Here is a 12,270-nt window from a genome sequence, read left to right on the forward strand (position 1 = left end):
TGTTATATTGAGCTTGTGCTTGCTGATCTTGGGTGACAGATCTAAGAGCAACCAAGCTTCTTGTAGAGCGGCAACGTTTTGGTCTTTGACGATGGTAGCTTGTTGTGCTGAATTAGAGGGTGGGTGATACATGGGTAGTGCATTGGGATGAGGGTTATGTTGTTCGTAGGAGTGAGAATGTTCTTGTTGGGGCTGGTTAAGGTTTAGTTTGGGAAAGTTACTTGAATTGGGGTTGAGTTTAGAAATAGAGCCGTAATGTGTGGTGTAGTTTATGGAAGGAATAGGGTGGAGATCGTCATGGTGGAGGGTAACTAGATGAGTAGTTTGGTGGAGAGGATTTGTTTGGGGAGGTGAGGGAAGCAACTGAGATAGATAGAAAATATGAGGAAGTTGGATGACTTGAATGCAGATAGGATATTAGTGATTCGTATGGGTTGGTGTGAGGAGGAAAATAGTGAGATTTGTTTTCTTAAGATCTAGTGTGAAGTTTGTTTAGATGAGAGCCAAATCAAGAATGAAAGTGGGAGTACGTATTTTCATGTATGGAGAAAGTTTCGGTTATTGTGGTATTAAGGTGGGCAGTGGTGGGATAAATAAGTAGTGTTTGAATTGAATATGTTAATGCTGTAAAATTGTAGATGGATAGGGTGGGATTTCATGGTTGGGTGTAAGAGTATGGATGTGGTGGGTAAGGGGAGTGGTGGATGGAATGGAGGAATAAAAAGAAGGTTGGAGTATTGGGTGGTAATTTTGGTTTAGAGGAGAGGTGGATTGAGGAGGGTGAGTAAGGTAACATTTGAAGAAAAATTCTGATGGGGAAAAAAGATGGGGGAGGTTGGTTTGGAAATATTTGGTAGTGGAGAATAAGAAAATTACAAAAAAATAGGTTTTGATAAGATTTCATGATTTATTACTGGTTGAGGAGAGGAAGGAGGTATTGACACCCTTGCTTCCATGAAGGATTGAAATATCCTTTTCAGGTGATATATTTGTCCTTCGAAATTAGTGATCTTTTTGCCTAAACGTTCTTGGCCAAACTTGTGAGTAGCAACAACCTCATGTTGTTGTTGTTGTTGTTCTATGCATCTTTTGTTCACCATACTTGTTTTGAGGTAGAGTTTATTTTGGAGAAGGGAGAGAGTGTTTAGGGGGGTTGGAATGTGATTTAGTAAGGTTTAGGGTCATGGGTTTGGCTAAAAATAAATTACGAGAGGAGTTAGGGAGGTTGGAAGAGAAAATAGGGGGAGGAGTTTGTTTCTCAAAGATGTAGGGATGTATATATTAAATTCTACAATTATTGCCTCCCCTAGTTTTAAAAAAAAAAGGTCACTTTGGAAATATAAGTGTTGTATAGTTGTCTCTTTCCGGTTGAAGTTGTTTTCCTCTAATATTACTTCAATTGATCTTCTTGTGTTTTCATCACTTCAGTGCAATGCCAAAACTCACTACCTAAAAAGTATAGGAGTGTGCCCAACATCCAGTTTGAGTCAAGTCTTTATTTGTGTTTGACCTACCCTTAAAAAGTGAGTAGTCTTTTTGTTAAGCCCTAAAGTTGGGCCCTTTTCTGTTTTTAAAATTGAGCATAGTGTAGTTTAGACAATGACCCTTATATAGCTAAGTGTGATTTTCATCTTCTATATTGTTTTTTGTCCAAGCTAGGTCTCTATGTTTTTTTTTATCCCCAGCATGAGGGGGAGAGTAGAAGAAGAATTACAAGAAATAGGCATTTTGCTCCACATGTTGTAGTAATTTTTACATTACCCTCATAATAAGAAGTTTCACAGTGCTTTAACTAATATGGTGGGGTCATTTATGTTAGTCTTATATTTATAGTCAATCGTTCAATTGTTCTAGGACTTATCTTTTAGTGTTTAACTTTGGGTGTAAATGGACAAAGGTAATTTAATTGTAATTAAATTCTACATGTTTCCTATATGATAAATAGAGAGGCTCTATGTACTCAAATTACAACAAGTGAGTGGATTTTTTTTTTCTAAAAATTCAACAAAAGGAAAAGGAATAAAAAGAAAAAAAGGAAAAAGGAAAAAAGATAAGGAAAAGAAGGAAAAGAAAATGAACGTTTCTAGTGAATATTTATCATTTATTATTTCTAATGTCGTCTTTATTTTTATTTAATATTTAATATGTATTTATATAATTATACTTAAAAGAATCTTTCTAGTGAATTTATCATTTTGGATTGCAAACTGCAACTCACCTATATAATGTCACATGCCCCAAGTCGTTACCTTAGCCACAAGCTAATAGGATATTTTTATTATATCAACAAATTTTAAATTCATTGAAAAAATTTCAATTAGAAGTGAGCTCAAAGAGACGAGTAGATAATGGGCGCTTTCAGTGAGGACATAGGAGACCAGCCAGGCCTACCATGGCCAACAAGACCGCCTTTGAGAACCCTTGCTTGTCCCAAAAGAAAGCTTCTTCGTCTCCCGCCCTCTGTCAAACCAATTCGAACCAGTTTCATCAACAATGGAGGATTCAGCGATTCAGCGCTTGCTCTAACAAATCATCCAAAATTTATGCAGTCCGGCTACTTTTTCATACAAAGAAAAAAGGTGTCAAATGTAAAAACGGCTAAGAAATAAGAAAAATAGGAGAGGACCCTTCTGTTTTTTTACTTCCTCTGTACATATTATTCTTCTCAGTTGCTCCCTTGTCTTTTATCTTCTTATACCTCGTTCCGTTTTGGAGATTCTGTGACCTGTAAGAGGAAAGGGATTCGATTTCTTCTTCTTCTTCTTCTTCATCGTCGGAACACATGCTCCTCCCCTGTACAGTGATCAAAATGCTTTATCCAACGGCTCTTCCCCGAACTGTGTGTGAGGCCACCGCCCAAGACAATCTGTGCAATCTCCGTTCCTTTTCCAGCCGGAAGAAACGCCGATCTGACGATTCGCATCCCGTTCCCAACCACCCCGCGCCACCGGAACCCCCTTTGTCCGGCGTGCTTCCCCACCAAGAACGCCCCCTTTGTCCCAATCTTGACGAATCTTAGCACCTTGGCGAAATCTTTCCGCCTGCAATCCACCACGACGAAATCAACATCCGGCAGCGACCTCATCACCTCCTCCGCCTCTCCCACCAAAACCTCTGCCTCAACCCCCGCGCGCCCCGCCCCTTCCTCGTACTCCATCTGCGTCCGCTCGTCGGGCACCACGCATACGTGCCGCCCGCCCGTGTGCCGGCTCGCTATAGCGAGCCCGATGCTTGTCGCCATCCCGTCCCCGCGCGCCCACGCCTCCACGATAAGCTGAGCCCTAGAGCCAGCGGCCATGGCGGATACAAGCTCCACCGCGTTGGTGGGAAAACCGGTGGGTTTCACGGCCTTCACGGTGTCAACATACGCCATCGTTGCCGTTTCTGCACACCAAAGCGTCTTCGTCATCTTCGTCTTCCTCCTCACCCCTCAGCCTCTCTCCCTCTCTCTGTACTCCGTCGTTCTTGAGACGATGGCAAGACAGAATGAAAGAATAGAATGTGCCGACCCTGTCGGGAGCTGTTGAGGGGTAATTTATACGAGAAAGAATCGAAAAGCAGAAAGGTTTCTGAAATCCGCTTCTTCGCAGATAATCCCGGACTCTGATTTTGATTTTGTGGACTTCTTACAGCTATTGAAGACTAAATTAATGGCCGACGCGTTCAACTACGGCTAAACAAAAAACCCTAATAATGTTTAATTATTACATAAATGCCATCGTAGGTTATGGCTAATTACCCTTGTTTTGCGGCACCCGATTTGGTAAAAGAGCATAAATAACAATTATTTCGCTTTGACTAGTTAATTAGGAGCGTCGATTGGGCAAGAACCAAGGGCGGATCGTTATCCGACCTGTACGGTGACGTCAGAACAGGCTGGAAGGCCCAGCGCTGGCCGACTAAGACGCCACATCATGACTTTGCCGCGACGTGTCAACAGGTCGGTTGCGACCCAATATGCTTTTATTCCATTCGAATTCAAACACCGCAGACGTGGCAATGGTGTGCAATTACAGAACTAGCCCTCAATTGTTAAGGCCAAAACAACTATGGACAACAGGAATATAAACAAAAAGCCTATATTGTCCGCTTAGTGGCCTAGGGGTGGCACCGAGCCTAGAGGTCGGTTCGAAAAAAAGTTTGACTTAGTTCAGTTTTTATTCCATCTTGGCTTAATCCCTAATTGTTAAGGGCGAAAAGTTATCTACAACAAGAATATAATTGTGGAGGCAAAAAGAATACACTCAAAAAGGCTATATTGTCTGCTAGTGTTGTAATTTATAGGGGTGGTACCAAACCAAACCAAACTACAAATAGTAGGCTATATTGTCTGCTAGTGTTGTAATTTATAGGGGTGGTACCAAACCAAACCAAACCAAACTACAAATAGTTTGAGAGCACATCTGGAAAAAAAGTTTGGTATTATTGCTTGCTAGCAATTTATAATTGGTATTCAATTTTGATACTTTTTTTTTTTTTTTTGTAATATCTACACTTTATGGGGGTCAGCTTCAAATGCATGATGATATTCCCCTTTCAAATCCCGACATCATCACAGATAATGATTAAATTCTTTTTTTACTAACTATTTTTGGGAATAATAATGATTAAAAAATATTTTTTTTCTTCTTTTCCGTGAGGTTTCAAACAAATCCTAAATAGTTGTCTTTGTTGCACCGACTGGAGCACCAAATCCAGGTACTGATTTTATTCCAACCATGTTCGACTTGACCATGACTCTTTAACGCATTTGTTTCATTTTTTTCTGTTTTTCTTTTTAGACAAAAAGTGGTTGGGGGCATAGAGGCTAGAGTTGGGTTTCATGATAAGTTGATTAATAAAATTAGCATTAGATATCATACTTTTAACTCATTAAACGTCACAATCAAATATTTTAATGAACATAATAAGATAAGTTATATTTTTCACTAAAGTTTGTTCGATAGAAAAACAACAACAACAACAACAACAACAACTCAGTCATATGAGATCACTCTCACTATTTGATGCTATCAAAATATGGTTTGTTTAATACACAATACGGTCAAAAACCCTGAAATATAAAGCCAAATTCATCTTTTACTTATCACTACTTGTTGTTTTAAATGTTATTATGGTACTCCAAACTTATTTAAAGGGCCAAACCATTAACTTTTAGTTATAATTTTTCATGGTTACTTTCACTGGGTTTATGAGAGGCTTCTTTTAATACTAATGCTACTAAGAATATGTTCTGGTCTCTTGTAGAGGTGCTCAATTCCTTTAACCTTATCTTGAAAGAATTAAAGTAATTAATTGAGTTAGATTTCTTGTGTTTTGAGAATCAGGCAAAGTCAAAAGTGATTAGATGTGTTATTTTAAGACAACTCTCCTTAAGTTTTTGGTTTTTTAAGTTAGTGTGAAGTAAGCCAAGAAGGGTGGTGGTACCTTTCAGATAAAAGGTGAGGGACACCCTGACCTACTAAGTATGAGCAGATGGTGACTCTTCTTCTCTTTTTCTTTTTTCTTCTTTGGGATGATCTTTTTCATCGTTTAAAAACCCTAATAAGATGTGGTCTTAAGCCTCCAGTTGCTGACTTGGGTGGTGGCTTCCTCTACACATAGCTGAAAGAGTTGTAATCTTCGTAATCTCTATAAATACCTTATTCCCACGTTACAGGTGATATGAAAGATTACATGGATGAGACATGATATGCAGGATGTGCAGGTTGTCTTCAACCTCGAGGCCTAAGAACGTAGTCTCATAGGATCTCTGCCAGAAAGCTTGGATGACTAGAAAATGACACAAGGGCGTTGTTTCCCCCTGCATCTCGTAGAAGCTGAAGGTTTCAGTGAACAGAAGCTTCTCCAAATGGATATTCCTTTATAGCTCTTGCAACCTTTCCGTTGATCATATCTAAATCATCCATTTGGAGGCTCAGAAGCATGCACTGAAAAAACTGCTAGAAACCAATTACAGGTATTTTGTTAGCATCAAACTCAGGGAAATTTAACGATAAAATGGAACAATTACTGTGCATCGAAAGTATGGTAGAAACAAAGTCAGATTGTCCATAGTAAATTCAACGTAAACGCATTCATCTTAAAATATCATGAGAACCAAATCCAGGTCACGGAACCTTGACCATTAATGTGGCCGACAAAAGAGCCCCTTTAACTAAAGAAAGCAGCATTCTCATCCAAATCCTGTCTTGAACGAGAACAACTTTGGAGAAAAGCTCAAACGGAGCAGATTGCAAATGAACGCTCGTCTTAAAAGAGCTTCGATAATCCAGATTACAGACAATCAAGGCAGAACTCCAACAGCTCTAGAAAACATTCTCCATCATCGCCATTGATAAAAAAAAATCATTTAGATGCTTACCTTCACATTTACAGGTTTACCTCTTGAGATTTCTTCCCGTATACAGAAAGATACTCTTTCTATGTTCTTAAAATCATGTAATCCTTGTAATTGTGTAATCAATGTAATCTCTCTCAATCCTTCTGTGTATAGATTATTATAATTTGTAAATCGGCTATTTAAGCCAGACAATGTGAATAGCAATACAATGAAAAAATTGAAATCATATTTTCTACTTGGTACCAGAGCAGGAGAATCATTTTCCTTCTCTTCGCCGAAGAACAGAGCAATAGTTTTGTCTTATATTTATCTCCTTCGCCCGCGGAAGTTGTTGAACCATCGCCGAAGAACAGAGCAGCAGCTTTGTCCCATATTCATCTCCTTGCCCGGAGGAAGTCGCTGAAAAAAAAAAAAACAACAGCTCTCTGTTTCACCACGAACAACACTATTTGGCAATGCTCCTGCTTCATCTCTGTCGTCACCCCACTCCGGCAGACCTTCCAGATGACGCCGACGACCGTAGCCGCGCCATCGCACCAATCCGAACATTGCCGACGATGAAGAGCCGCCCCACTTTCTCGAGCCCGATTCATCTCCGTCATCGCCCCACTTCGGCGGACCTTTCGGACGTCACCAACGACTAAAGCCGAGCCACCGATAGGCCTTCCAGCATACCGCGAGCTCGAATGTCGCCGACAAAGAAGAAGTCCCACCATCTCGACAAAGAAGACGAAGGTACGAAAGCAAAAAAAAAAATTGTTTCCATTAACTTAGGTCCCGATTTTTTTGATTATTTTGCCAAGTGACACAGGCTTGGATCGGACCACAACCAAAGGCCAAATCAGGTCAACCCAGCTACAGAAAGCGGACTGGACTGGAATCAGAGACCTAAATCGGGTCAACCTAGCGAATAGTTTTCGGACCAAACCGGGTCAACCCAGTGGCAGGAAACGGACTAGACTAGTATTTTTGGGTAATTTTATTCTGATCACCACCAATCTTATTTCATCTTGTCCAAGAAATCACCACCAATTATTTATGTTCAATCCAAAAACTCTAGTTTTATAACTAGCGTTATTCTTACAGAAGTAAACTACGATGTATGGTCATAAATCATGGAGATACAAATTACAGGACGTGAGAAGCTCGAATATATTATGGGAAAAACACCGATCCCAAAAGAAACCGATGCTTCATATACAAAGTGGTATGCTAAAAATCAAAAGGTCAAGGGGTGGTTGCTAACCTCTATGTCATCAGATATTATGAAACACTATATATTCGGTCGCACACCACACGCGAAATCTGGAATGCTCTAGCCAAAGCTTTCTACGATGAGTCAGATGAATCACAATTCTTTTCATTAAATCACCAAACAAACTGGTTGCCCTCGGTCAACATATTATGGTGATCTTGTGGAAATTTTCCAAGAACTGGATCATTGTGACAAGATTTTAATGAAAGATCCTGATGATATTATCGCTTATAGAAAATCTGTTGAAAGATTACATGTACACATTTTCTAAAACGGATTAGATGCAGAATTCAAACAAATCCAAGTCAAAATTCTCAAACAGGATCCGATATGCGTCGTGACTCCGCTCACATAACCACTTTAAATGGTGAAGTGTTGAGTCATCTGCAATGGTAGCACGTCGAGCTAAGCTTAAAATAGCTCGACCAAATGGTCCTACCAATGATCAAAATTGGGCATCAGGATCTCAAAATCACAACTATGAGATTGGAGCAGCAAAACAAGAACATATTTGTACTCATTGTGGTGAGACTGGGCATACAAAGTCAAGATGCTATGAACTTATTGGTTATCTAGAATGGTGGGATCCTACCAAAGCGCCTCACAAACAAAACTCTAAACCAAATAATCATGCTTCCGTTGCAATAGCAAAACCCTCCACCTCTCACACGGCTAAGGATGCATCAGTTTTAATTGCTATATCTGGTAAGGTTCTTAATACTTCCGTTCCTAGTACAAATAGTGAATGGATAATTGATTCTGGTACTACTGATCATATCACCTTCGACAATCATCATGTTAAAATTGTGAAACTATTTGAACAACATATCGTATCTACAACAAATGGTACTCCCTCTCACATTATTGGAGAAGGTTCCATCATCCTCAATGAAAATCTGAGTCTTGATTCTATATTAGTTGCTCCAACCCTCAATCATAATTTATTATCAGTGGCTCAAATAACTTGCACTCTGCATTGTATTGTGATCTTTTGGCCTAACCTTTGTGTTTTTAAGGATATTCAAACTTGGAAGATAATTGGTTATGGTAATAGAAGGGGAAGCTCTATTACCTTGATCTAAAGCCACAAAGTTCTCATCAATTAACTCAAGCATTCTCCATGAATAAATCTGCGGACTCTGAAATTTGGTTATGGCATAAACGGTTGGGTCACTCTTCCTTTGGTTATTTAAAGAAATTGTTTCCAAAACTCTTTTCTAGATTATTTGTTTCAGATTTCTAGTGCGATGTATTCGAATTTGTTAAAGCCATCGTGTTCCATTTCAAATAAGCATGAATAAGAGTCCTTCACCCTTTATGATTATCCACTCTGATGTATGGGGTTCAACAAATATAGCCTCTCTTAGTGATAAACGGTGGTTTATTTCCTTTATTGATGATCACACCCATATGACTTGGATTTGCTTAATGAAATCAAAGGATAAAGTTAGTTCGTTGTTCAAACAATGTCACAGAATGATAACCACCTAATAGCATTCTACAAGACAAACTCTCCGCAGTAACAATGGTGGAGAATATCTAGATGATCAGGGTATTACTCATCAAACTACTTGTCTATTCACCCCTCAGAAAAATGGGATTGCCAAGCTCATATGTCGGCTAGTTACTGGGGTGAAGCCATCACAACTGCAGCTTATCTTATCAACAGAATACCCACAAGTGCGTAACAATTATAGGCTCCCTTAAGTGTTTTTCATGAAACCATAAGCTCACTTGTTGTGCCAAATCTGCCACCTAAAGTTTTTGGGTGTGTAGTCTTTGTTCATCTCCATCAGCCATTGAGAAATAAATTGGAATCCCGAGCTCTCAAGTATGTCTTTGTTAGTTATGCTCAATATTAGAAAGGTTATCATTATTATCATCCCCTCTCTCGCAAATTGTATGTCACTCTTGATGTGTTATTTCACGAAGATAACATGTATTATTCTACTTCCGAGTCTTCGATTCAAGGGGAGAATAGGATTAAATTGCAGATCCTTAATCATCATTTGGACACCTTGGATACTACAAGTGGTAAGTATTCAAATTACAGCAATGAACATCAAAATGATACAAATGAGCATGATTCATAGGATGAAGACAGTCAAGACCAGATGGAAGTGATGCAACCAGAATCTCAGTCAACATCTTCCCCCCTTCATAATGTACCAGTGGATCAATTGCTTTTTGAGTCCGAGTCCATGTCTAAGCCACAAGTAAGTTCCGAAACTCAACTAAGAGTGCTACCTCATCGAACCACAAGAGGAAAACCTAGAGTTAATTATGAACCTCTTCTCACCTTGAAATCTCAGTATCCCATGTATAATTTTGTGTTTTATCATATATTGTGAAAGGCAAATGAAGTATTTGTGAATCAATTATCTACTATATCTATTCCTAATAGTGTGTAGGAAGCCTTGAAAGATCCTAAGTGGAAAGAAGCTATGAGTGAAGAAATTAGGTCTCTCTAAAAGAATTCAACATGGAAAGTGGTTGACCTACACGTAGGAAAGACAACAGTCGGATGCAGGTGGGTATTTACCATTAAATATAAAGTCGATGGTACCATTGAAAGGTTCAAAGCAAGGCTTGTCGCCAAAGGATATACTCAAACCTACGGGATTGATTACATGGAGACATTCACACCAGTGGCCAAAATCAATACTGATCGAATTCTACTATCTTTGGCTATGAATCTTGACTAGCACTTATATTAGTTTGATGTTAAAAATATATTTTTGCACGGAGATCTCCAAGAAGAAGTATATATGGAGTTACCTCCTGGATGTATTATGCAAACCAAAGGATGCAAACAAGTATGTAAACTGAGGAAATCCCTATATGGTTTGAAGCAGTCTCAGAGGACGTGGTTTGGAAGGTTCACTAATTTTATGAAATGTATCGGATACAAGCAAAGCAACTCAAATCATACTCTCTTCCTGAAATCTAACAAGGAAGCAATCACAATTCTTATTCTATATGTTGATGATATGATAGTAACTAAAAATGATCCAAAAGAAAAGAAAACATTGCAAAGTGTTGGAAGATAGGGCCCAAGCCCACACGACCAAGGAAGGTCCACATATCTAAGAGTATTATAAGATGGGTCACACGACCAAAGAAGGCCCACAAGATGGGCCCAAGCCCATAAGAAGTAGGACCCACCATGATTCCACAAGCTAGTATCCTTATCACATATGTTGGAAAATTAAGAAGGACTCACAAAGGCATCTTTATCTTATGATAACGTCCTAGAAGAGTTCTAGTTTGATTTATGTTTGTCTTTTATCAATATTGAGATATTTAATTATGTTAAGACTTATCTTTAAGTGTTAGAGTTTGGGTGTAATTGGGACAAGGGTAGTTTTATTGTAATTGGAGTATATTACATTCCTCTATTATAAATAGAGGTTCATGTACTCTAATTAAAAAAAGTTAATGAAGTCAATGAAGTATTTTCCTTTTTCATAAATTCAACATGGTATCAGAGCAGGTTCTATGAGTTGACTTGGTTAACCCATAGAGATAATGAGATCTTTTCTCTAAACCCTAAGTCTAGGTTCATCGTTATTTTTTTCTATCCTTGCACCCATAGTTTGATTTGCGTTTTTTACCTCTATACGGAGTTTGTAATATTGAAAATTATATATTGACGGAAAGATATTTGAGTCTAATTTTTAAATAAAAATGATTTGTTCCAATTGGAGTTATCTATAGAGAGTTATAGATATTTTAATGAGCAAAAGTCAGATTGCAAAAAGGTTCAAGCAGCAGCTGCAATCTTCAGATTCCGAGGTATTTTTGCTATCTAGAATTTATGTGGAAAAATATATATCAAAAGAAATATCTGTACGTATATTTTTTTATCTATTTAAGTAATTTTTATCTAAGTTATCTACAAAGATAAATCGATATTAGAAGCAGCAAAGGTTAGCAGTATCAAAAAGATTTAACTTTCGAGGTATTTTTTGCTATCAATAAAGAGACTTTATATGTAGATATATATATCGAAATAAATATATGTAAGTCTAATTTCTTAAATATTCAACCAATTATTATTATGATTTTTATTTAAGGAGATATTGATCTTGGAAGAGTCAAGGGTCATGCTGAAAAAAATGAGAAACAGTACTTAGTTCAGCCAGATGATAGTGACTGAAATCTATCAGATTATTTATCTTTTTATAATTATAATTTATGAAGAGAAGTTATACTTGAATGAAAGTTTTTTAATTATATTTTTATAATGAGAAAATTTCATGTCAATCTGATCTATATTTAAAGATATATTCGCATTGGAAGAATCAAAGGTCATGCTGGTATTCTGTTGAATTGAAAAATCCGAATTTATGCCCATTGTTTTGCGTCACTTTTTGAGTTGATATATCAGGAAAATATCTCACTTCTCCCTGGTTTGAGGGCTTATTTATACATCTCTGTTATTTGGGCTTATTGCTATATCTATGATATTTGGTTCAAGTTGGGATCACTGCCATTACCTTCCAACTTGAGGGGGAGAAGTACGAGAAGTACAAGAAGTACAAGAAAGAGGTATTTTATTCCATATGTTGTAGATGAGTTTATGTGACAAAAATATTCAAGAAAAAGGGAGCACAAAAGATGAAGCTTCTGCATTTAAGAAAAAATATTTATATCGGATTATGATTATTTC

The 12,270-nt window shown here is 37.9% G+C and overlaps 1 protein-coding gene across 1 annotated transcript; it reads right to left on the bottom strand.

Moving 5' to 3' along the window:
* Positions 1 to 2,526: 2,526 nt before the first annotated feature.
* LOC137949031 (uncharacterized) lies at positions 2,527 to 3,593 on the bottom strand. Its single transcript, XM_068795288.1, has one exon. It carries the CDS (start codon positions 3,407 to 3,409, stop codon positions 2,768 to 2,770), a length of 642 nt encoding a protein of 213 aa, XP_068651389.1. The 5' UTR covers positions 3,410 to 3,593; the 3' UTR covers positions 2,527 to 2,767.
* Positions 3,594 to 12,270: the final 8,677 nt, after the last annotated feature.

The sequence above is a fragment of the Aristolochia californica genome, unplaced genomic scaffold (assembly GCF_029961685.1).
Source record: "Aristolochia californica isolate CCGP_79_NKW_82.1479 unplaced genomic scaffold, dmAriCali1.0.hap1 SCAF_13, whole genome shotgun sequence".
NCBI lineage: Eukaryota > Viridiplantae > Streptophyta > Magnoliopsida > Piperales > Aristolochiaceae > Aristolochia > Aristolochia californica.